At 37.6% G+C, this 27,575-nt stretch overlaps 1 protein-coding gene across 6 annotated transcripts in view; it reads right to left on the bottom strand.

Moving 5' to 3' along the window:
- lrrk1 (leucine-rich repeat kinase 1) overlaps nt 1-27,575 on the bottom strand; it is a 102,360-nt gene that overhangs the window by 55,755 nt on the left and 19,030 nt on the right. For 3 of the 6 annotated variants that reach the window (XM_040124387.1, XM_040124388.1, XM_040124386.1), the window contains exons 4-12: nt 20,748-20,919; nt 20,040-20,219; nt 15,664-15,800; nt 14,052-14,278; nt 8,158-8,285; nt 6,735-6,898; nt 4,316-4,453; nt 2,562-2,674; nt 61-131 (exon numbers count right to left, since the gene is read on the bottom strand). In XM_040124387.1, coding sequence (XP_039980321.1) covers nt 61-131; nt 2,562-2,674; nt 4,316-4,453; nt 6,735-6,898; nt 8,158-8,285; nt 14,052-14,278; nt 15,664-15,800; nt 20,040-20,219; nt 20,748-20,919 — 1,330 coding nt within the window. Of the gene's footprint in view, nt 1-60; nt 132-2,561; nt 2,675-4,315; nt 4,454-6,734; nt 6,899-8,157; nt 8,286-14,051; nt 14,279-15,663; nt 15,801-20,039; nt 20,220-20,747; nt 20,920-22,392; nt 22,460-27,575 lie in introns of those variants that run through there. The other 3 variants (XM_040124390.1, XM_040124389.1, XM_040124393.1) reach the window with 3 other exon arrangements.

The raw sequence follows: 27,575 nt of genomic DNA, 5'->3' as shown, positions 1-27,575 counted from the left end.
GAACACTGTGATTACATCTTTATGGTTCAAAATATGTCCATGTATGTAAAGCAGATCTACCTGGGTCTGGGTCCCTCCTGTTCCATGTAGTCAAGAAGGCCAGCCTCCTCGATTTGGGCCCCTCCTCTGTTCTAAAAGACAAAATTTGAAATACAGTAAAAAGTAAGTCCACAGATGTCAAGTACAACAGCAATAACAAGGAATGACAACAGCCCTTTTCTGCAAAGTGTGGAGAAAGTATCCTGTATGTGTTTTATCTTAATATGACTGAATTGTCTAGAAATATCTATGAACATGCCGGTATTCCAGACAAAAAACAGAAAGAAAAAAAAAAGTCTTAAGAGAGACAAGAACATCACCTTAAGCTTAGTATGATCAAGTAAATACACTCATCGAGCACTTTATCAGAAGCACCTGTACACCTGCTTATTTGTGCAATTATCCAATCAGCCAATCATGTGGCAGCAGTGAAATGCATAAAATCATACAGATACAGGTCAGGAGCTTCAGTTAACACTCACAGGAAACATCAGCATGGGGAAAAATGTGATCTCAGTGACTTTGACCAAAGCCTGATTGCTGGTGCTTGTTTGAATATTTCTGAAAGTGCTGATCTCCTGGGATTTCCACACACCAAAGTCTCTAGAGTTCACTCACTATGGTGCAAAAAACAAAAAACCTCCAGTGAGCAGCAGTTTTGAGGACAGAAACGGCTTGTTGATGAGAGAGATCAGAGGAGAATGGCCGGACTGGTTGGAGCTGACAGAAAGGCTACAGTAACTCAGATAACCACTCTTTACAGCTGTGATGAGCAGAAAAGCATCTCAGAATGCACAACATGTCGAACCTGGAGGCAGATGGGCTACAAAAGCAGCAACCACGTCGGGTCCTGCCAGCCTGCCAGATGGTTATAATGGATATAATGGTCCTGCCAGCCAAGAACAGATATCTGAGGCTGCAGTGGGAACAGGATCACCAAAACTGGACAGCTGAAGACTGGAAAAACGTAGCCTGGTTTTATTAATCTGGATTACTGCTGAGGCACGCAGATGGTAAAGTCAGAATTTGGCAGGTGGTGCTGTGATGGTTTGGAGAATGTTTTCTTGGCACTTTGGGCCCCTTAATACCAATCAATCATTGTTTGAATGCCACAGCCTGTCTGAGTATTGTTGCTGACCATTTGCATCCCTTTATGGCCACAATTTATCCATCTTCTAATGGCTACTTCCAGCAGGATAATGCATCATGTCACACAGCAAAAGTCGTCTAAAACCAGAACACCTGTGGGATGTGGTAGAACGGGAGACTGGCAGCATGAATGTGCAGCTGACAAAATCTGCAGATGTGATGTGATGCAGTCATGTCAACATGGACCGGAATCTCAAAGGAATGTTTCCAACATCTTGTGGAATCCAGGCCACGAAGAACTGAGGCTGTTTTGAGAGCAAAGGGAGGCCCTACCCAGTATTAGTGTGGTGTTCCTAATAAAGTGCTCGGTGAGTGTAATATTCATTACAAAATTGCAAAATTATATTGTAGTAATACATTCTATGGAAAAGGCTGTACAAACTGCATTCCAATAGCTAGTTTTTGTATTGGATTTGGTTCCAAGATTTTGTTTTGTTTTTCCCTTTTTCTTTTTAGCAAAAAGCAATATGCAAAACAATCACTAACAGCTTCTCGCTTTTAATTGGTCCTGACCATTACATATACTGGTTGAAACAACAAACATGTTAAAGTTGCAACTTGCCCATAGGCCCAAATGAAGCTTTTGGATAACGTCTAGTAGTTAATGCACTAATAATCTGGCAAGGTGCAGATGGTGTCCATAATCAACAAAAGATTGTTTATTAGAGAAAGAAACTGCCCTTTGTAACATCACTTTACAATCTCGAGTGCACTGTGTTTTTGCAATTCAACAAGATTTAAACCAGCTGATTGAATCACATCACTCTCAGTAGTCAGAATCTCCAGCGAAACCTTTATAAATATAGTATTGATATTTTAAACTCATTCACTTAATATTTCTTAATCCAGTGTTTGGATCAAATAGTTTCTGAAACATAAGGTGGGAAAAGTCATTAGGCTGCTGCATATCTCTTTCAGGTCATAGCTACAAGTTTACAACATTAATAAGGCTATAGCGTAAAACTGTCATGTTAATGCTAGTCATCCCACAAAAGGTGATGACAGATCTAAACTGAGTCTTTGAGTTACCAAAAATACTAAAAACTTAACCTTATTAGATTGGATAAGGTATTCAAAATAAATCAAATTCAATAAGCAGATTTGATACTAGAGTCATATTCTATAAAATGTTATCAAACCACAACCCTAAACTAAACCGCATCTTATTTGATTAAAAAAAAAAAAAAAAAAGAATTAAAAAGAATATTACCGTAAACTTTCTTCAGAGCTGACTGACACATACTGTGATGTGCATTAAAACAGCACAAGGTTCTTTACACATGATGTTTATTGAACCCCATAAAGTTGCTCAGTGACAGCTGACAGTGTATACGCACACATGAGGAAGTATCTTTGGATGTGTGTGGACCTACTTGCCCAGCTGGTTCCTGGAAAGATCAAGGGTCTTGAGCTGAGAGCACTTCCACTTACTGGGGGCTGGGAGTGTCGCAATATGATTCCCACACAGTCTCAATGAGACCAGAGCCTGATGGAAACAGGGGTGAGATACTGTAAACCATAAATTTGGCCTTTTGCTTGAAAGGAGAGACAGCTGGCTGATCTTGTCACAGTTTTCCTGTGTAGGGATGAGAACGTGAGCTCCAAAGACATCCTTGCGTTCACTGTGTTTCGCTGTCTCTGGTGCTTCAAGCTAATTATGTTGCAGTATTAGCATTGTCTCAAATCTAAGAGAAGTTTCTAATGGTTCTAAAGCTAAATATTGATCTGAAATATAGTGCAGCTAAGTCTAGCCAATAAAGTATGACATAGACACATTAAAATACTGTTTTGAAGCAGCAGTAGCTCCAATAAGAAATGAAGATGGCGTGTGTACTCCTAAAATTCACTAAGCTGTGGAAGAATGTGTGGTTCTATGGAGGTACAGAATATACCATTTTACCACTGAATACTTTTTCGTGCTATAAAATCTGTTAATATATATCTGTAATTACATTGGGTTGGATGTCATCACAGTAGAACCGTGCGGTAACAGAAATAACTAACAAATGGTTTAACAAGAAGTTAGCTAAAAAAAAACATATTACTAAAGAAAAGCAGTCCATGACTAAAATGGGAAGCAGTCAAGGGGATTTCACAGTCAAGGAGATGAATGACGAATACATTCCATTACGGGTGATCACACATTGTCAGGTTTTTTGATGAGATTGTTTTCCTGGGCATCGACCTGCATTAAGTTGCAGTTGTTGCAGTGTCGAAATTTTCCAAGCAACTACTTGACTCTATAATGTCAGTTAAGAGGTTAAAAAGTAAAAAAAAAAAACAAAACAAAACAAAATAACCCAAAAGAAACAAACAAACAAACAAACAAAACTGTTGTTAACCACTCAGTAAACTGGGGGCCATGATGTACATCACACTAATTCTGTGAACAGGATATAAATTCTTTATTAAGTTTTACTATTATTATTTAATTATTTGATTTATGTACCATATTTAAACTCCAAATTCATTCAGATTATGGGATTATATTTAATACAAGAATTTTTCATCTTTAGAGAAAGGCAGACTATCTGTACATGACTCGCACAATACGTCTGGACCACTCGTAAATTTCATTCATGTCTTAGAAAAAATACTAAAAATGAGAAAACTGATGAATGTGACAAATTCTCTGAAATGACAAAACAAAATTCTCTGTTTTTATAATTGCTTTTTGCATGGGGCCCACTGTTGTACAATTTTGCCTCATAGCTTAGTCCTTTTTAAGTGTGATTTTACATCTCTCTGCATGTGTTGGTACATTCAAAAGCTGGACATGTACAAAATCCATGTTTTATTTGCAATTCTGTTAAAGAGCTCCATAATCCAATTCCAAAATGTACAATGCGTTGGTAAGATGAGCAAAAATTTCTGGTGCTTCTAAGATGCAGAAAAAAGAATGTGAGGTCAATGACCCAAACATGGAGGCATCCACAGAGCAGCAGTGCCATCTAGAGGCTTTTTAACAGATCACACACACAGGACTCTGACTACCCTGTTTGTTTTTTTAAAATTCTTATTTTAATTCATTTATTTTTGTTTAATCCAGAGATCTTTAACTATTAATTGAACTCCAGCTTGTTGCACATAGAGATGTACAATAACAGATCCAAATGATGGTTCCTACCTCCATTTCAAAGATGTATGAGGGCAGTTCCCTCAGGCTATTGTCAGAGAAGTCCACCTCCTGCAGCCTATTCCTCCAGAAGATGGAGATCGTGTTTGGAAGACTTTCAATCACATTGGAAGAAGCTTTGCATTGCTTCTACAGGGGAGAGATAGAAGAATATGCAATTTTAATTGACTGAATTTTTTTTTTTTTTTTTTTTTTAAATCATACATTTTGTTCCAAAATAATCAGCCTCAATGTGACGAAGAGATAAGATAATGCTGAGCCAGAATATAAATCTTGTCCACGTAGCCCATCTGTAGTTTCTCTGCACAATCCATTAGTCCAGTCAAAGCTTTAAGCCACATTCTGTCCACTCTTTTGCCAAAGATTCTTCCCTAAATTTGAAATACAAGTCTGGTGTTATTTTATATTTTTCTTCCCAGGAAAAGACAAAAACCAACAATGTGTTAATCTATCCTTCAATTGTGACACCGGCCTGTCTGGGAAGTCACAAAGGCTCCAAAACCCAAAACAACAACTAGAGAAAACAATTTCTGAAGAACATGTGGAGGATTGCTGAATGCTGGAAAGCTGCTGCCAAACTGCATTGCTTTATGGATAGCTGGGAGTTATACTTCATTCCTGCCTTCACTTTGTCTAAAAGAGCAGCTTTAAGGAGTCTGAAGAGTTGGAATAATTGCAAAAAGATAAGGGGTGCAAAATATAATGTCAACATTTAAAGGTGTTTTAATGAGAGTGCAGGGAATTATATGAGCTGAAGGAGCTATGGAGAAGGAGATGAGCTGTCATTCAAGAGCACAACTGCATGAGCACAAAAGAGCTGAAATGAGGTGCTGTGTACAAGGAGTTGAGTTGTTTCTCTCTCTGTGTCTGTGTTTGTGTGTGTCTATGTGTGTGCGTGTGCATATGTCTGTGTAAAGAAAAAACCCTCAGTGAGAACTGAAAAACACTATTGAAGCCTGCTGCAACATCATGTTATCATTTCATGCTCTTATTTAGAAAATCCTACCTAGTCAGGATCCCTTTTAAGCTCTTGTGTTTATTTTGAAAATCCAGCTTACTCCAGATCCTTCCCAGTAACCACCATTGTAACCACCGGTTACAATCTGGCGGCTTTTATTTTGTAAATCTGATCAAATCAAGAGTTTGTAAATCACTCCTGTGTTGTACTCAGAGGGAATTCTGGACCATTCTTCCTACAGAGCTGCTTCGGCTCAGACATATTCTTAGGATGTCTGGTGTGAACACCTCTCTGGGGTCTTTCCACACCATCTCTATTGGGTTAATGTCTGGGCTCTGACTGGGTCACTCCAACAGATGGTGGTTCTTCTTTTTTTTAAGCCATTCTGTTGTAGATTTACTTCAGTGTTTGTCCTGCTGCATCACCAAACTCCTACTGAGCTTCATTTGGCAGAAAGCCACCCTGACATTATCCTGTAAGATACCTTGATAAACTTGGAAATTCATTTTCTCCCCGATAATGGTGAGCCGTCCAGGCCTAGAGGTAGTAAAGGAGCCGCAAATTGTGATGCTCCCTCCACAGCACTTCCCATGCCCTTTTTACGCAGTAAACAGTTCTGTGTGTTCTTGCCAAACAATTCAAAATTAGTTTCAGTAGTCCAGAAAACATTTTTCTCAGTAGCGTTTGGAGTTTCCACCCGCTCCAATGATTCCTTTAAACCTTTAGTTGTTACTCTGGGGTTCTTTTTGCCTCATTGAGCATTCTGCGTTGTGCCTTTGGAGTCTTCTAAGTTGGGCACCCACTTTGTGACCCTTTCTAAATTTATGCAAATTAATGATTTTTGATGGTTAGTCCTCTGAGATCTCTCTTTTGCAAGGCAACGTTTGAATCAGCAGATGCATCTTGTAAATAGCAAACTCTAAATGATTGAGTGTTTTTATAAATCAAAGTAGCTCTAACCCAAACCTCTAATCTTGTTTTATTGATTGGAGTCCAGGTTTGCTGACTTCTGACTCCAGTTAGCTTTTGTTTATGTCATTAGCCGAGGAGTTCAAATACTTATTCCAGCCTACACTTTGAATGTTTGAATGTGGTATTGAATATGCACAAGAACAATGATGAATGATTTGTGCGTTTTTAGTTCAAATAGATTGTGTTTGTTCATAACTGTAACTTTGATGAAGATCTGACCATATCTAAAGACAAATTTATACATAAATGCAGGTAATTTCAAAGGGTTCACTTCCTTGCCACTGTATAAATGGCAAATAAACTATACTGTTTAACTATTATATTAAAATATGTCATCAAATGAACTCACTACAGTAATAACCAGAATATCAAAGATGAACAAAAGCAACTGAAATATTCTATTTTGACTAAAAGAAAAATCCTCCAAAATCTGCAGATTTAACAAACAAGAAGTAGATCATAGTCAGTAGGGTTTCTTACCAGTGGACAAGGCCAGGGGTCAGGGAAGGTGCTCAGTTTGTTCCTGCACACATTGAGGAAGCTCAGGGATTTCAAACAGTGCATGGTTGCCACAGGCAGACTGGTCAGACAGTTATCAGACACATCTAGCTCCTCCACCTTACGAAGACCGATCCAATTTGTAGCTGGAATTAAAGAACACAACCCAAATCTAAATTGACTCCTACAATTGACAAATAAGTGACAGAAAGGCCATCCAGCTGTTTTTACTCTCATCAGCCTGAGTCTGTTTAACTGGTAAAATGGTTAATTTAATGGCTAATACGTATATGTAAACCTCCATTTACTTGAAGTATTTAAATGGCTATGAAAACCTGCAGGTTCTGATTAGCAATATTTCCAGGCTGTTAAAAAGGAAAAACAGAGACATGGTGAACCAATGAGTTACTCGACAGTAACTTAAATCTAAAACCATTGTGATAAATGACTAATTGGCAAGAGATATTTTCATATAAAAAATGCAAAATATTCTCTCGTCCCTCCTCTCCAATGTGAAGATTTTCAGTTTTTTTTTTGTTTTATATCATTGTAAACTATACATTTTTGGTTTTGGAATCTTGGTTGGACAAAACATTTGAAGACATAACCCTGGATATTTCCCCTAATATAGGAGTTGATATTGAATTGACTGGCAGACTGTAGATACTGGTATACTAAGGGGTGCTAGCTGTATCATCAATATCTAGAGAAAAGAAGGCTGTGTTTCTCTACTGCATTTGGGAGGAGTCTTTGGAATACAATGTGAACCTGACGACGCTAGAAGGCTTTTTTTTTTTTTTAACAAAACATCACTAATACAAAAATCTTGATAAAAATCATATTTTAAAAATACTATTTAAAGCACCAACACTCTGTAGTTTCATTGTGTGTTTTTTTTTTAACCTTCCCTCCATTTTTGTCTTTCATCAGCTAGTAAGTGTTTTTTTAGCAACAAGACACAGAAGTGTGGTTGTCATAAAATTCAGCTGAAAATCAGTACATAAACGGGGTATTTTTATTGGTGAGAACTGGTAAACAACAAAAACCGATGAGCCTTGGAAGTACCAATTTAGACTGAAAGCATCAACAATGCAGGTTCAGGTGACCAATGTGTTAGCTGATTGATTTAAAATACTACTTCATCCCTCCATTAGGGTTTCAGGAGTTTATGCTGAGTGCCCCAGTTGCGCTGTATCTGAAACAGCTAGCTAAAGAGTCATGTTTGGTTGGCTCTTCACTAATTCTAAAGTCAGGGGTTGCCATACTCAATGTCACCCTGGCAGCTCTTCAGAGCCTTGACATGCAACTGACTACAATTCAGTTAACATAATTAAATCTATATTAAATCTATATTCAAATTGTTTTCTTACATACATACTGTATATACAAATGAGTTAGAACATACTGGCAGGGATGTCAAACAGGACTGTAAGCTGGTTCTTGGCAGCAGAAAGTCTCTTGATGTGGGTCAGATGGAGAAGTCCAGGTGGCAAACTGGTGAGCTGGTTCTGAGAGAGATCTACCTGCTGTAAACTGAAGCACGGGAAAGTGGGAGGCTGAGAGCTGACAGTTTCTTTCTATATGAGACAAGCAGCTACAGTGGCAATAAAAAGTATGTGAACCCTCTGGAATTATCTGGTCTTCTGCATTGATTGGTCATAAAATGTGAACACAATGGTCACAGTATAGACAAACACAGTGTGCTTAAGATAGTAATACACAAACAGTTATAGTCTTTCCTGCCTTTATTGAACACACTCATCAAATGTTCAGAATGCTGTTCTTCCAAAACAATGCAACCTTAGTTTCATGACTGCACAAAACATGTTCTCTTTGGCAAACTCACGATGTACAGTGTTTTTTTTTTTTGGCGAGCACAGCTTCCTATGTGGTGTCCTGCCATGGAACCAATGCTCCGTGATTTGTGTATATTAGATGCATAAACACAGATGTTAACTAGCTCCAATGATTCCTTTAAGCCTTTAGCTGTTGCTCTGGAGTTCTTTTTTTGCCTCATTGAGCATTCTGCGTTGTGCCTTTGGAGTCATGTTAGCTGGGCGCCCACTTCTAGGAAAGTCACCAAAAAAAACTTCCATTTATAGATAATTTTTCTACATGTGGACTGATGAATATCAAACCTCTTTGAGATTATTTGGAACCCTTAATGCGTGTTTTATTCAAAACCAATTCTTGATCGCCAGTCTTCTTAGACCTCTGTGAGGCATGGTTCACATCAGCAAACTGAACATGTTTGAGTGTTTTTATAAATCAAAGTGGCTCTAATCCACATCTCCAATCTTGTTTCGTCTAGGTTTGCTGACTTCTGACTCCAGTTAGCTTTTGCTTATGTCATTAGTTGAGGGTTCAAATACTTATTCCAACCTACACTTCAAATGTTTAAATGTTGTATATGGACAAGGGCAATATGATGGTATGTGTTAGTTTTAGTAGTTAAAATAGATTAGATAGAAAATTTATACATAAATGCAGGTATTTCCAAAGGGTTCAAATACTTTTCCTTGCCACTTTACTTTTTATACACAAGATTGTTTTAATACAAAAGGCAGTCAGAACTGAGTCAAGTAATCTGTGTTTGCCCTACACTTGTGTATGCTGTACTTGTGTCAAGGTAAAAGCAGGGGTTAAAAGGGGATTTGGCAGATTACATATGTCAGTGATCACAGCGCTGGAATGTGCACAGGGCACATTCTCATGCATCTATCCGTCCACATTATTATGTATGAAACTGCCAATCAGATTTATTTACTTATTAATCGAAGGTAACAGAAAACACCAGATTGGTCCAGCCCACTTTTAAGCCCTGAGTAAAGGCCTTCAAGGAGGTAATGCTTTGGCAGTGACATTTTGAGAAATGTCCTGTTTGCTATTGTTTGTGATAGCTAATCCCAACTGGTTAGTTAGTGAGCAGGTACCTCCTCATTTGTGGACCATTGGTCCATTTCTGGACATTAGTGTGTCCAGTAACGTTAAATTACTTGCCAACGGAGCTAGTGTGCTGGCTATGGGGAACTGTCTCTTCCTCTCTGCATGTTAGCATTGCAGGAGCAACTGTAGCGACAGTTTGTGCAAAGGGTTTTATAGCCATGGAGATCTAAAAAATCTCCAAAAAAAGTTTTCTACCACAGTGGATTTATTTTGTTGGATGCACAATTTGGAGAGATATACCAGGTAACGTTACCTTTCTTGTTATCTTAACTACAAACCTAATGTCCTCTCTTTTGTCACTGTAAAATCAATCTAAACAACTAACTCTTGCTAGTTTTTACTCCTTTGTGTTTTGGATGCTGTGTTTGTGTGCATGTCGTTTGTTTGATGACGTTTTATATTATAATGTTTGTTTTTGCTTCAGCTATGAGAAAGAGTATCAACTTCCACGATGCTCTGAATTCCTGATTAAGCGGCGTGGTAGCATTCGCACAAACTACATTTTCCCGAGCATTTCTCGCCCTTAAGCACAGATGATCTTTCTGCTGCAGTCTGAAATAAAACTAAGAATCAGTACGTGATGCTACCACCATACATGGACACACATGCATAGCCACAGAGGCACTTCCATATTCCATAACAATGCTTAAGATGATGCCTACGACAGGGGAGTAAGGGAATACAGACACACAAGATTGAGTTTACATGATAGATACTCATGCAAACACAGATGCAGTGAGAGTAATGTTCAATGATGTAGTAAAAGTACTTTTGCCATGTTGGTGTAGCTTAGCTTTCTACATTTCTCTAGGGGTAGCTTAAGTGCAGTGAAGCTTAATTTAATGTAGACTACCAAGTAGCTTAGCTCAGTACACTTTAAAAGTAGTTTGACCAACACTTTTGAGCTGCATCTCCTGGTATAGGCCAGGTCCATTTCTGCTTATACTTATTTTTTCCTCAAATTTATAAAATATGCAAATTCACCTTTTTGATTTTGTACTAGCTACGTGATTTTGATTGCTGATAACATAGTGTAATTTTTGGAAGATCACAGTATTTTACAAGAACAATGTCCAAATTGCATGAGATTTTACAAAGACCTCAAGGAAAAGTTGCTGATTGCCATGCTAAATTTTCTGTAAGCCCACCACTAGGGGGTGCAACAGCACATTTCTTATAATCAATCATTAAAAACAGTTTTCAATTTTCACCATATTTGCAGTGCCCATACAGTATATGTTCCAGACTCAGCATGAAAAATTTGATGCAAATCAGCTTAACAGTGACGTTTTTTCCCAAAATTTTATGTTACAAATACATGCTCCAAGTGACACCACAATTCATGTGCTTGTGTAGGATATATCAGTGTATTCGTTTGAGAGTTTGGCTGCTTGTTTTCATGACACTTTTGTTGAGCATGTTTTCTCACATAAGCATTAGGTCAGATGAACTTCCTGTAAATTGTTAGCATTACTTAACAGGCTAATTGACTATCTTCAATAACTTTAACGGTAATGTTACTATGGTGAATTCCATATCATAACACTGTTACCGGTGTGTCTAGTGCAGTTAACCTAAACCTGAATGAAGGCAACAGGTGTATTTTTTGAGACATTTACCATATTGGCCAGAATATAAGACTGTATTTTTTTTCCTGTAGATTGTGTCTGAAAAAGTGGGAGTCGTGACATCTTATATTCAAGGACTGGACAATTACGTTTCCAACATCAGATATTTCTTATTGAACAGAAAGAGTCGATAATGCACCTTTGAACTGGTTTGTCAACTGCCAATAAACACAAAAAAAAGAAGAATGGAGAGAGTACCAGTGTAACCACAGTATTTTAGAGTGTTGCATAATGGGTTGTTTGTAGTCTTAATGTTGCAAGGCTATCGAGTGTTTTCAAGTCAGTTTATAGTCATTTGTTCAGAGTTAATCAGCCCTAAAAGTGTTTCATTAACCTGCAGGAATTTCTGAGGGCTGGTATAATGTCTTTTGCTGTCAAAGAGGAAATGATTTAATGACGGATGAAAACGATCTCATAACATCTCCTGACATCTTAACTCTAGAAAAGAACCAGGGACAAAATCTGTCTAGAATCACTGCTGTCACAGATGATGAGCCTAAAAATGACTCTAGCCGCTCCAACAGTCTGACAGGAGTCTGTGACTGATTACCGTATTTCATAAGGTTAGGCTACAGTAGGTAACTGAAAACAGCTTACTAATTGTACCATGAAGGAGCTGCCTTATTGTGGTTGAGTGCACTATTTTGCAATAAGAGTTGACTAAATAACTAAATGGCTCATATATTTTATTTTTTCCTTGTTATTATTTGGTAGCGACAGAGTTCAACTCAAATTATTTCTTAATATGCTATACATCTGACTGTAATCTCAATTTAACAATGTGTAAGGTTTCCATTGTACTGTTATCTTTTTGAATAACTCAATTATTTTCACAATTTCCTTCCTACATAATTGATACACTTTGATTTAACCTAGTAATATGGAAAGTGATGGATAGCAGGGTACTAATGGTTATAAACTACTGAACAGTGTTAATGAAAGTTATTATTTTCCCTGCTGTGTGTCGGTTAATATTTTTGTGAGTATGAAATCATGTCTGAGATGACGATCAAAGCACGGCCAGCCAGAGTAGGGATTCAGCCTAGATTGTTATCCTACCTTAAACAGTGGCTTCATTGCCTCTAGAACAGATAAGCTTATGAGATCTCACCTAATTTACATACTACCCGAGTAGCGAAGCATAACACCACACACATTCACACTGCACAGAAGGAGGGAAACGGCAGAATCACAGCAACCAGCATCTCATGTCGGTAGTCTAGTGGTCTATGATTTGGACTGGTACGTGAGAGCATCAGAGGAAGGGCTCTTCTTTACTTTGAATATTACAATGAAATATTTTGTCATTTCAATTTACTTTTATGCTTGGTAACAATTTAAATGTTGTATTTTGTTACATTAGGCCGTAGTGACTGTGATTCCATAGTTTAATTCCTTATTGATTTTTACAGTTAAAGGATCTAATCTGCTTCCCTTTTTATCTTGTTTACCTCTGTTTAGTTTTTGTATAAGCAAGACAAATGAGGCGAATTTGATTAAGCAATACAATACTACCACATTTTGACTTAATTTAGATACTTAGATTATCTTACTTTGATCCCCGTATTTATTTGGCTAAATTTTACTGTATCTTAGGATACAAACCTAGTCACTTGATTTATCTCAATTTTTGTTTAAAAAAAGAGAAACAAGGAAAAAAGAAATTACTTCCTTATCTCATATGTATGTAACCGTGTAATGAAGTTACATGGATTGTCCAGACTTTCATCACTAGAGGTCACTCTAACAATTCAAGTTCTACAGTGAAGAATGACAAGTGTACATGAGGACTATTTTAGGAGTTTATACTTCATGTTTAAAAAGAGGTTAATCTTTATTCCTGACTAGGTTTTGTAGTGTTTGGAGGGCTGAGGATTTGGTCAGTGCATATTGTAATAAAACCTTAGCACCAATGCATTTCTTCATGCAGCACACAATACTATAATAGCTTAACACCAGTTTGATGACTTGCAGTTTAATCCCGTCTTGAAATTATTATTGGGATCATGACCCAATGAAGGCTCAGAAGTAAGCAACACCAAACAGGGTGCAGGCAGGTAGGGGGAAAAAAAACAAAACAAAAAAAACAACAGGACATATTTAGGTATTATTGACAGAGAACCAGATGACAAGAAAAACCGTTGGAACACTTAGGCAGCAAAGCGTGAAAGCAGATTTGGTAGACGACCGGGGAAAGGGAACCAACTGTTTAGCCCTTCAGTGCCCTTGGCTACGTGATTGCCTTGGGTTGGTTATAATTCAGGACCGAATTGCGCCAGAGTGCTTGCACCCTGTTATACTTGCTACTATCATTGTGCTTAGTTATTTCTCATGACTTCTATTTTTGATGGAAGATGCCATTTTCCTCCTAATTACGACCTTTGTGCTTACCCGGGCTACCAGTACACATTTCCCAGAGCTATCTGTGTAATGGACACAAATCTGACTTTGACAGTCATTCAAACCAGACTATGTATTAGACAGAAAAAATGCAAATCTAAAAATGTTTGAGTTTTCCTTTAAACTGTGAATTTAAACCAAGGATAATAGCACCATGCATACACATGTGAAATCAGATCACCAATACAAACCAAATTTAACTGGAGAACATCCATCACATCCAAGATGGAGGAAACTGATCAGCTGCTATCCAGGAGCTAAGTGGAAAAATATTTGTCACAACTGTGAGCTGTAGCTAGGCCAGACAACCTCCCGCCATGTGTACCTGGAGCAGATGACCTCCTGGGAGCTGTGAGCGGAAGGCAGCTCTTTCAGCAGGTTGTTAGAAAGATCTAGAGTTTGCAGGTGGATCAGACCCCACGGCACCACAGACGGCAGAGCAGCCAGGCTGTTGGATGACAGATCCAGATGGGCAATACGTGAGGAGATGTCTATGAACCAATCCAGCTCCAACCAGGGCAGCTGCAGACCGCTCCAACACACACTGACTGCCTGCATGCACACACAGAGGACATGATATCATAAGGAGGGCTGAAAACATCATAGACTTACCCAGGACTACCACTAAAAAGTACTTATCTAAAATACCAAAAGCATAAAACACAATATCATGATAGCTTATATATGGACATTTTTAATATATAGAAAGATAAATTTGCTGGAAAATTTTTACAAGTTTTTTAAAATTCTTTTTATCAGTAAATTTGTGACACATATATTTCCAATGAAAAATTACAGCTATTAGCAGTAGTATTGCTAACCCAGACTACAGAAAATTAGTTCTGCATGTAGGGGGAAATTAACTGTGTCCCCCAAACCATCAACATAGTTAATGAGCACAAAAGCTTCACTTACAAAAGTACATTAGCATTGAAAGAGTCATGTGTGAAATGTGTTTCACATGTGTGAAAATCCTGTTATTTACCATCAAAAGATACCAGACACTGGAAACAAGCCAGAGAGCAAATGTTAGTGTAAAACCTCATAAAAGTCTAAAAACAGCCTTTGCACACATGTTGGTGATTTTTTTCAAATACTGCAAGCATAAGATTGTGATGTCCTTTCCTTCCAAAGCGTAGCCATTTTTTTGGTCATTTTGATGCCCTAGCCAAGACATTCACCAGCAGCCCTGTGGGGACCTATCCTTTCATTATAATATTTTATGACAAATTTATAATTTTATATAATTTCATTATTTTAAATGTAATTTTATTGAGCCTCACTTTAACTTATATTCTGTGTCAAGTAATCAACATTGTTTGTAAATTATCATTAATATCCCTGTGTAATTCTAACATTGTCAGGTTTCTGTTCATCTGTGTAGGTGTCTTTGTATCCTCAACATCCCAGGCAGTCTCTGTCATTTCTGTACTTCCTAACTCACCTATGCTCTATCAGCTGTCCCCAGTCACACACCTAAACTAAAAATAAACTAATCATGCATCAAACTGATCCCTTTTGTGATGAATGAATTTAATGGGATGAAAATAACACCTCCGGATGAGTTGTCATCATTCTGTATTTTTTTTCCACCCCTCACATGGACAGTGAGGGGTAAAGTCAGATAGCGATCTATTAGAACAGACACTTTGTGTGATGAATTTATATTATGTTCTATATTGCCTAAATTTTTGTAATGTTTTCATTGTTGTTTTGCAATAAACACACAAACACACAGAGCAGAGCTCTCTGAGAGATCATCTATCAGAGTTCACTGTTGAGGTCAAAAGCTAAACAGGAATTAGAAACAATGTTAAATATAAATCCTGATTAACAATGTTAAATATAAATCCTGATTAACAATGGTGTTCTCATCGGTCTCACATTTATTGGCTCAGAAACACATCATTGCCCTCCTTTGTTTCCAGAATACACACCTCCTCTACTTCTCTGTTGGGTGTTTCCTGTAGTTTGAGTCTGAGCAGGTGTTTGCTGAAGGCTGGATGGTCTATCAGGGTGTATGAGGAGAATCCTGCTCCATTCTGCAGCAGGAAGCGAGCTATCTCCTCATTACCTGCAACACAAGACACACTACTCACTCTATCTGTCCACATGTTCCAGCACGTCTGCAAGAGACAGTCTTTCCCGAGAAATCAAAACCCTAGGTAGTCTGTGCAATCAGCTTATCATGCCCCATAGTTCAGATACAACCCAAGGGTAAGGTTTTTTAGGCTGGTAGACTTTTTTTTCTGCATCTACATGCAGAAATTAATCATAAGTGGATTTTGTCATTTGAACTGCAGTGTTGTTATCTTTGCACCTTCATTCAAATTCTTCTGAGGGTAACCCAGCAGAAGGTGTAGGTGTGTGTCTCTTCATTTTCATCCAGTGTTTTTGCTGTTTGGTTCGCCTTTACAGGTGTTTGAGTAATATCTTAAGATCATTAGAATTATACTGAGACAAGTTAACTTATAAAAAGTGAGATCTTGCTAAAATATGCTTAAAATCGCTTGATCAATACATTTAATAGCACAGTAGTACATTCAAATCAATTAGAAACTAATACACCTCTAAGTTTTCTATGCATAACAATATTTTAGCATAAATTTTGTGTAGTACATAGCTTCTGGGTCTGATGGGTAAGTCACACTAGCACAGTTTGTCTTCAGGCAAAATCAGGCTAATTAACTAAGCATTTTAGTTCTTTTATCTCTTTCTGTAGGGCTCAGTCAGGAAAATGCATGGCGGCATTTTAGGTATTACATGGCAAAATTTAACATCTCACAGACAAAGCAGTAGTGGTCAGTATGGCTGATTTGGGAAATGAAGACAACAAGGCTCTGACTGAACTTGAGCTACGGACCTTTTTCACAGAAGACATTTTGACATGTCTCAAAAGACAAAAAGTGCAGCTGTAAATTAAAAAAAGGCTGAATTCCATTCAGTTTCATGGTCCTGATCTTGTGCATGCAGGCTCACTGTCACACTGTCATGGCTGACTGGGACTCCTGAATAGAACAGAGCCATGGTAATGTTATTAGTAAGACTTGGGCTTTTCCTACTATGATAAGTAAAGATGCCTGCTTTGAGAAAGGTTTATTCTGCCCTGTCTGCACCAGCATGTCATTTTTTTTCTCCCAACTTTATTTGGTTTGTACAGAGTCACACAGATTCAACATTGATACATAAGAGAAAAAAAATTGCCCAAGGACAGTTCAACATGTGGGGATCAAACCACTGACCTTCCAGTTAGTGGACGACCCGCTCTACCTACTTAGCCACAGTCGCCCCTGAACTAAAACTAGGCACATTGGACTAAAAAGAGCTTTTTCTGGCATTGTAGATAGCCATAGTCCTGATGACTTTCTGATTTGTTTGTCTATGTAGTGCTTCAAAGGAATATCTAAAGATGGGCAGACAGTGTACATATTTATAATCCTGTATATTTTGAATGCACCCCCAACAATGTTGACAAAAAGAGAAAAAGACAGTATTAATTTTTAAAATCCCACAATGAACGGAAAGTAAGAGGAAAAACTAAAAACACGGAGCAGCAGACAGCTGGAGGATGTAGATCATATGGTGGCTGTTCTTCAATGAAGTTCAGTTTTATATCTCAGCAGTCTGCATGAAGACTAGTTTTACACAACCATAAAGAAAAATACTATTCCTATAATATTAACACACACTTGAGCATTTAATAACTGATCATTTTAATATAGCACGCAAAAATTTCTGACCAGCTAGAAATCCAAGTCTCCAAACATACTTTATGAGGTGAACGAGACAGGATTTTTACAGTTATTAGTCACTGTAATTGGGCCCACTTCCCAGCACACAGCTCATGGTATTAAGGCTGCAATTTGTATCAACAATTGTACTCCTTCCCTGAGTAAAAATTCCAATCAAGTAAAAATCCATCACGTATAAATGTCCATAAGTCCATTAAAATAGAAAAGGCACTCTTTGTAATTTCAGAACTTCCTTGAGAAACACTGTTTTTGCAGAAAGTAATCCATTGAGAGTAGTCTTTACGTCCATGGGTACACTGGAAACAGGAACTGCTAATAGCTAATTCGGCTTACTTTATTTCGCCCAAAATTATGGGAACTGCGGTTCCAAAATTTAGAGGAAGATCATCTGCCAAACAGAAGTAAACCAAAGACTAATAACAGTAATAATAGAAGTGAAAAAAATCCATTCATGTCAACTTTTTTTCATGTTTCGCTCCCAGTATCAAAATGTAGTTATTGTCTGAGGGGGCATCTTTAGTATCAGAATTTAAAAACCCCTGCTGATTGTGACCCCCTCAAATTGAACATCAAAAGACAACCCATTTGGCCGAACTTCAGTCTGATTCTAAAATTAGTCGAGGGCAAGCAATTTGGGTTTTAATCTGTAAAGTGCCCTCCCAGCTTCAGTCTTGAACTGGTGTATGCAGTGTTTTCTTTGGGACCATTTCCATTTTTGGATATAAAACTTGACGATTAAGATTTTGGGCCCTATTTTAATTGTGAAAGTACAATGACAAGTGCAAAGCTGAAGGTCTGGGGTGCACGGACTGCGAGGGCGTCTCTAAGCGCACCTGCTAGTTCTGTTTATGTACTGTATGTGCAGCAGCTCAAAGTGTAAAAGGTCTAGCTGAAATGGAATATAAACCGGAGTGTGTGATGATTACTAATTACACTTTCAGCGAGTCAGATCACTGATCTCATCACTCTGAAACATGCAATAGCAATCAAAGGGAAGCATGACTACATTAGCTGAACAAATGGAAAGACGGTTCAATGGTGCAGAGCAGCATGACGTGAAAACAACACACCCCAATTCTGTAGCCAAAGGCAGATGGTGTGGGTTTCATATTCATTTTGTAAAATGGTGATATAAATAATTTAAAAAAAAAATGTTGATGATTCTGTTTATGTGAGCGCTATTTCAGTTTTAATTCCATTGTTTCTCATGTCATAAATGGTCACATCATGCTGTGACACAACAGCATTTGCAAAATTATGCATTTCAAGAATAAAAACATGAAATGCTTCTTCTGTTTAAATGGAATTTGGACAATGACATTTGGAGGCAATGACACACATGGTTGATAAGGTGCTGTAATCCAGTTTCCCATATCAACAGAATATTGAGGATTAACAGACCATTCTGATGTGTGTAGAATTATATGGGTTTTTTTGGTGTCATTTGCATGGGACTTAATCAAGGTAAACACAGTAAATTGCTGTATACTGGCACTGTGCTCTGCTGCAGCATTTTCATATCGAGGCTGCCGATTCATCGGTGTGTCCAGTGGCCTTCATGTGGTTGAAGGGATTAAATGAAGTGAAGGAGAAGGTTTTCATAAAGTGTGTTCATAAACTATGAACAACAGATACTGTACGAATCAGATAAACGAGATAAATGCAGATTTCTTTAACGGCATTTGTGCTTTAACCACATAAAATGTTATTTTTTGATGCTAATTTAAGCCCATTTGCTCTTTGGAAAGTGATTAATATCAACAGTTTGCTTGCGTTGCACTCAGCACTTGACACCAAAATACCACCCAGCCCAGCAAATTTCACAGTCAGGAAAATAGAAAATGGTGGCGGCACTGCTTCTGCAGGTTGTTGTACAGCGACAAAAAGAAGACCCTTCAGAAACATGATTTCTATACTTACTTTTCTCTCTAAAAAGTAATGCATCTCTTTGGCATCAGCAGGCTGTCTTGGCTTCTTATATAGATAGCCTAACATCATCTGAAAGGATTCGCTTCCTGCAGAAGCCTCCAGCCAAAGAACCAACCATCAAACCAGTCAGTCAATAGCCAATTTACTTATCAGCATGCAAATGCGTACACACTTGGTAAACAGTCCTTATGAGGTCAGATATGGGGTGCTTTCCAATCTGCCTATTATGTCTCCTCCCTTCCTTGCTCCTCAGTCGTCCAGACTGTGACTTGGATATTGATCGAGGTCCTCCATCCCTTAAATGTGTCTCGGAGGAGACAAGGAGCCGGGAGAGAGGAGACTCCCGCAGGAGTTTAGAGCGAGGACCCACAGGTGCATATACTGTAAGATGTGAGTCAGGGGAGTGAGGAGCCACATTAGTTGAATGGAAAGCACTTGTGGTCAAAAGTGATCAAACACTCAAGTATTTCTCTGTATTTTCAGGACAGTTTTTGAAGGCACTGACGTTTTTGAGATTTGAGGATTTTTTATTAGTAAAGCAGTAAAACCAAAATGTAGTCTCATTGTTCCTACACGCTACTGTCTTCTAAGTACAGACGATGTCTGGAATGTATTCATGTGTGTCTCCCTACCTGCTTGTGCAGCTGCGTACAGCGGCAGTCCAGTGACGACAGCAAACTCATCACTGTGGATGGCACAGTCCTTGGCATCAGCATCATAGGTATGGACCAGCAGCTGGACCACATCCAGGTGACCCTGCTGGCAAGATGTGGCCAGCATCCAGTTCAGTAAGTCTCTCCTCAGACATGGACCTGAGACGGAGCCAAAGACTTCCCATAAGTCAGCCCTAATCATCCTTTTATTAGACCCCCTCTGCCTGGTAAATTGCCATCTCTTGCCCAACTCCACACCTCCAGTTTGTAATAGGTTTTTTTTTTTTTGTTTCCAAGTCCAGGCCAACCCTGGTTACATCATCAGGGTTATATTTTCAGACTTGACACAGCTCTTCAAGCACAACTGGGGACATTACACAACTGTTTTCACAGTACTGATCACAACTAGTTAATTGCTTTTGGCATAAAAATAGCAGAGTGCCCCTTCTTTTATTATTGTAATGATTAATTAACGAATAATTATGTTAAAACATTATCTTTTATAGCAGTAACAGTAATGACATTATTATGTAATTAAATAAACTGCATCGGATTTGTCATGTCACAGCTGCAGGACATCAACCGGCCTTTGATTTCAAAATGTAAAAAAATACATGTTATTAACAAAGTAGAAAGCCAGCCCAATCCCATATTTCATGAATGTTGAGCTGTTTCTTTTTCTCCTACCAGGTATAGAATCAAGCAGTTCTTTGATGAGGCTGGTGTGGCCGTAGTATGCTGCCAGGATGGCTGGGTTGCTGTTGGACGGCTCCTGGGGCACAGTGATGCGGGCTTCTTTAAGGAGGTAACGCACACTCTCCAGATCACCATGCTGAGTGGCCACACACAGGAGACGTACCTATAACAACACACACACAATGACAAAATTGGTTACTAGTAAGAGTATGCATTATTCACAAGGGAAGCCCTGATCATGCTTCTGTTTGCCCCTGATTTCCAGGTCATTTAATACTGACTGCCAGTGTTTAGGTCAGATACAATATTTCTTTTTTTCCAACATATTACACCTGCACAGCAATCCTTGCACACACATTAATAGACTTTAAGAGGGAAAAGAATTTCAAGAATTGCTCAGAAAATATGAATTTAAGGGAACAGTAAGTGGGTGTCTAATTATAAAAATAAGAGCCTTAAATAGTTTTAAAGTAACGTAATTTGTTATTTAATCTTTAAAGGCACTAAATACACAGCTTAATTACTGGTGTCAGAGAAAAAGTGAGAATACATAAATGTATGTCCTGTATGCTACACAAAAAAGTCAGAACCGTGTATAACTGAGGCAATGCATAACATATGAGTATAAAGCACCAACAAAAGGTTTAACACTCAAAAAGAACAGATATTACAGTATTTTAATGCTCAGAGTGTCTATTTGCACCTGGGTGAGAATAGTCACATGGCAGCTATTCAGCTATTTACACCCCCTCATCCCCCACCCCCTTGCTCCACAAAAAACATAAACACTGTGTTGCATGCATGGTTGGCCTATGGAACTCCCATTGGTTCAGTAAGCGCCTTGTGTTTCATCTTCGAAATGGATATTCTGGTTAAAGAAAAAAAAAAAAGATGGCGAATAACAGTGAAAATTGTGGCAATGCATCGTTTCATATGGATTCAGATGAGGTAGTATAAAGAGCGATAAGCATAGGACATACTCCCAGGGAAATGGGGTTCGAAACCTGTGTGAAACCAAAAAAATCTTCAGTTTTTGTGTTATTATATTAAGTTTTCAGTGGCTGTTTAATTAGGTTTAGGTGACAAAACTACTTGGTTAAGTTTAGGCCCCAAAACTAGTTGGTTAGGTTTAGGAAAAGATCTTGGTTTGGTTTAAAATAGACCCTTTCACACCATTAACCACGTCTTAGAAAACCTCTCTGCCACACCTTCTCCATGTGACTCATTGAAGCGGTCCAGGAGAGCCTAAAAATAATCTCCATATATCCTCCCCCCAAAAAGGCTCAACTGTGTTTTAATGTTTTGTGCTTTTATGGTCACTTTGTTTGCAAAATAATTCACAAACATTAAGACAAAGCAAGATAATTCTTGCTTTGTCTTAATGTTTGTGAATTATTAAATTCTGTACCCAGTCCCAGTTAGCTGCTGAACACCTGTATTTCCCCTGGGAGATTAATAAGGTTAAAATGTTGTGGAATCTTTGTTGTGCTCTTCCATTCATAAAAAGACACATGGTTGGAAGTTGTTTTGATTAATGCTAAAGTTAAATTGTTTATCAACTTTGTAAACAAATACATGAGTAAAGGATGACAAAAAATCTTAAATGAAGGCTAGTTTACTAGCTTGACCAACTTACTAGCTTCTGTAGCTTTCAACTGTATTTCACAGTCTTCATCAGCAGAAGGAATAAGAAAATCATTCCCTTGGAAATAAGAAAGGAAGGCTGTTTACATTGAAGTTAACTACTATGAATGATGCTTTTTCTGCCAGACAGAGTGGACATTTGTAGCCATTTCTACTCCATTTCAAAACAGAATCACATCCTGAGTAGAGCTCAGTTTTAGGCCTCTACTGATCTTTAAATCTGAGCATGGGTTTAGCTATATAATTTGGTTTTGTTGTGTATTTTCTTTTGACAGTTATCATTGTTGTGGAACAATGTTTAATTCACTGACCAAGACAAACATTCTAGCCCACAATGTATTATTGGCTAAAATATAAATTTCATAAGTCCAAATATGTAAATACAGGGCAAAGCTTTCCTTAAACTGTCTACTTAAAGTAATCCCAAATACACACTAGATGAGTCTAAAAATCACATATGAAAAGTGTAAAGGAGATATTGTATGTTAATTCAATGAACTGCAGGTCTATTAGAGTTAAGACAATGGACAAAATGTAAAAAGAAATCTTATACAGACTTGCACAAAACAGGACACAGATTTAAATTTGTCCAACATAAATGTAGACTGGAGTAGTTCTAGGAGGAACTAGTTTTGTTGTGTTGACTACTAGCACCACACTGATCACGAGTGTGGGCGACTGGTTTTTAAGGTTGATGAGAGGTAAGGTTTCATGCTTCTTCCTTTAACACTGCCAGTTTGGTGAATAATGAAAGAGAAGTGGCCTTTATCAGGTACAAATATGCCAGACTTTTAAAGCATCTTGCTGTATTTTCTATTTCCACTAAACCAGTTAGGACATAGAACAATTCTGCCAAGTATGATATGATAGTAAGATATATCAAATTCCCAAAGTACTGGGTGGAAAGAGTAAAGCTGAATTCTAACCAAAATCATTCTCAACATGCTCGCCACACTTCAGTTATCATTTTACCAAGTAAAATGAACCTTAAAAACACAGAAAATTAAATTTATGACTTTCTTCAGAACCCATGGTTGTTCTGTACAAAACGTAGATAACATCAATCTTAAAACTTTAGAAAGAATTGAACTGGAAAAAGTCTCTGCAGACAAATAACTTGGAATATGGCTGGGTGACAAATTATCTCTCCATACTTACACTGATAACTTTATAAAGAAACTGAAAAACCAAACAGGTTTTTAATTTCATTTTAAGAAATACTTTCTGACTTTCCTTTTGCAGTCAATCTTAAAAGAGATAATGTCTCTCAAGAGACTTCCTGGTTAAATAAATTTAAAAAAAACAAAACATAACTTTCAAACACAAACTCTTTGTTTAATGTAGGATAATGAACGGACATTGACTGCATTCAACCCATTCACATCAGTCAAACCTTTGTCAATGTCCAAAATTATCAGAGTTGAATCATCCTCTTCCTGTTAAAGCATTAGAGCTGCTAACTAAATGTCAATGATTAAAATAATCATTAGGGAAGTCCCCGAGTTGAATCTCCACCCATTCATTGTACACAGAACAAACAGGACACAGGATAAAAGCATGGCAGGCTCAAAGTTACCATAATACAAAACTAAGTGAAGTTGAAATAGAAAAGAGGGATGGAAACTGAGGGAAGAGTGGGGAGAAGCACAACTCATTTCTGTTCACCTCTCCAACATTTTCAGCCCCTGTGCTGAATGTTAGTCAAGTCAGCCTTTGAACCAGACACTGGTGCAACTTCCCCTACTGCCATCCAGTGCTCCTGACCCTTCATCTGACAGTGCTGTTAGTAGCCAATCAGGTAAGACGCTTGGAGACGTGGTGCAATCGGATTTCTTAACTGAATTATGACCAGGACACCCACTTCATTTCTTCGACTGTGTGGAAATGTGATGTTTTCCCATCACAGATAATGAACAAAGGCATTAAAACGTGAGTCTCAAGTTTTTTGCAAATATCTGTCTCAACGCCTGCCCAAACTTGAAAAAGGTCTTATCCAGTCACAGGGGACACATGGACTATTTCCATTTCACCAAATATTTATCTGTTTATTGGAGATTTCGTCAAAGCAGTTACTAAAGTAGTAGGTTGATAACGTTACAGGTAGGAAAAAATTAAGAAATCATACCATATCCAATACTACTATCACAAACCATATTTGTGTTTTTATCAAAACAAACAAAAAAACACCATTATTCTTATTTCCACTCTTCACTTAAATGATTTTTGACCATAATAGGTTGTATGAGGTTTGAATACTTTCAATACAAACACAGGCATAACCTTGCTAACCTCAAACAGCACATGGGTGGGTTAGCGTAATCAAGTAAAAACATTTATTAAGGTGTTTTTTTCTCCCAAAAACATAGTGGAGTGTTTTACGTAACTGTTTTACTTTTAGATCAAAGATGTTTTTATTTTGTTTTAATTTTAAGGCAAACATGCAAAATGTCCTGTGGTTCTACAGTAATATAAATGAAGTATGAAATATTTATAATATATATTTATACATATTTATATAATAAGTCAGTACACCTGGAACTGTTTATAGAGGCTTTTCGCATTATTTTATATGTATTTACTTTACCAATATAAGGTTATAAAGTTTTCACAACTTTGAACTTGCCCAACCTAATGGAGACTGCTAGGTTTAACTAATTTAACATTTATGAACGTTTGCTTGGAGTCGGCTCCAAACTAACTGACACCATATCCCAAAAGTCAATGGTGTTGCTGCATTTTGTTAAAATGGATGACCACAAAGGCGAGTGTAAACTTTCAAACAGCAGTTTGCGTATCACAGCTCAACAACCAACATAGCATATCATATGAAAATGGTAGGCTAATCTGTCTGCATTACTATGCTCCATCAACTTTCGCATTTAACACTTGAGGCTTTGCATGTATATTCCTCTATAGATATTGTGTTGGGATCACCAGTTAAGATAGTTCTATTTTCGGAAATTGTATGAATATGGGCAGGTCCTAAAATCATTTTAGGTTAAAATGATTTAATATGATGCAAATACTAGCTTTTTATGTTTATTTTTAATTCCTTTGGGCTAATAAGGCTTCCAGGTAGAGTGGACTTAACCTAGAGATAACATACAGGTTTTTTTTTTTTTTCCCCTGCGACCAGTCGAGTGGTTGAAGAGTAGGTATGGTTTCAGTCGACCAAGATTTTCTTTGGTTGACTACACCCCTAAATATTACCCTATCCCCCTAGATACCCTATCAATATTGATGGCTTTTTTTAATGCAAGGTGCAGGTTGTGGCCAAAACATGGGATCCATTTGTAGTCGTCTTTAAAGGCCTTCTTGTTGTTGGACGCATTGTCTGTTTTGATGCCTATCATTCTTGAAATGTCTAACTTAATTCCTCTTCAATCTTCTCTTCAACGGCCTCCTTCAAACTCTCACCTGTGTGTTCTGTGTTCAGGTAATAACAGCCTAAACACCAGAAGTGCATCTCCCATGACTTGGTTATGTACTGCAAAGTCACAAAGGTGTCTGCAGCTCTGCTTGTCCACAGATAAGTTGGGCAGGCATAAAATGGCTTCTCTCTGAGATGCTGGTTTATGAGGTCTCTAGTTTCAGTGTAGATTTTGGGGATCTCTGTGTATATAAAATCATTTCTACTTGGTAGCTGATATCTGGGGTTGAACTGCTCAAGCATTTGTTGGAATCCATGCTTTTCTACAGTGTAGACAGGAACTTGATTCATGTATATAAAATTGACCAACTGCGCTACTCAATTTCCTTGCTTCATGTGAGTTTTTTTTTTCTTTTTCGTATTTTCTGTGCCTTTTAAAGTTTTCTGATATGGTTGGCTGTACATTTTTTTGCGGTCTTTGTATTGAAGAAAAAAACATGAGTAATAATGTGGAGTATTGCATTATTTATAAAAACAAAAAACTACCCATAGATGAAAAAATCAGAGACCACAAGCACATAATTGAAATACACAGTGAAAGCAGCACATAAGCACACGACCAGCCATAGCTTCAGTCCTCAGTCAGTGTCTACACAGGATGTGCTCAGGCACAGTATTCAGTGTAGGTCTCCTGCATTTTGGCAGTGCTTGGAGCCCAAAACACCTTCCCTGATGTTACGTGCGTAAAATAGAAGAAAACAAATTTCAAGAATAAAAATATGCTTTGGGTCTAGGTTCCGTACATAAAGTGCATGTGAAACATTCCTTTTTACAAAGACTATGTAAACAACTGTATTTATTAAAACAGAAGAGTATCTGTCCCATCAGAAATGCATGAGATGGATGACTGAAAAGTAAATTAACAATTAAATACATGGAACAGAAAAAAATAAGAGTCTAGCCATGCTAGCAGCTCTGGGTTTGAGCTACATGCTAATATCAGTATGCTAACATGCTACTCACAATGACAATCTTACCATCTTCACCATCTTAGTTTAGCATGTTAGCATGCTAATATTAGCCTATTAGCACAAAACACAAAGTGCAACTGAGGCTGATGGGAATGTCATTAGTTTTGCAAGTATTCAGTTACAAACCAAAGAATTGGAAAAATTATAATCTTGATCTCATGATGTTGCTAGATAAAAAGGCAGAAGATTACTAAGATTATGAATTTATTACAATTTATTCTGAGGAAGACACAAATGTCTGTACCAAATTTCATGGCAATCCATCCAGTAGGTGCAGAGAAATTTCACTTCTAACTACAAATGTTGATCTCACTGTGGCACTATAAAGAAACCAGAGATCACCGAAATCAGTAGGGGAACTGACATCCTTTAGCGAACATGAATGTCTGTACTAAAGTTCATGGCAACCTATCCATTAGTTGTGGAGATATTTCAGTCTGAACCAAAGTAGTGGACCAGTCGGCAGACATTGCCATCCATAGAGCCACACTACTAGTATGACAGCAAATGCTCACAATGAGGATACTCACAATACTCACAATGAGGACCTGTAACCATCAAATGTTTGGTATATTACCTCAACAAATGACTTAAATGATTCATACCTCATTAAAATTGTCATTGATTAATCAATAAATCTAACATACGTTTTTGTGGAAATACAAGTAACTGAATTTGTGACAACGCTTTATGTTTTCTCATGTAGGTATTAATATCAATGTATTTGTAGATGAATGCAGAAACTTAGATGTTTAATTTCTGTAGGTCTCTTGT

This window comes from Xiphias gladius, chromosome 1 (genome assembly GCF_016859285.1).
Source record: "Xiphias gladius isolate SHS-SW01 ecotype Sanya breed wild chromosome 1, ASM1685928v1, whole genome shotgun sequence".
NCBI lineage: Eukaryota > Metazoa > Chordata > Actinopteri > Istiophoriformes > Xiphiidae > Xiphias > Xiphias gladius.
The sequence above is the reverse complement of the archived record's forward strand: the minus strand, read 5'-3'. Positions and strand labels throughout refer to the sequence as shown.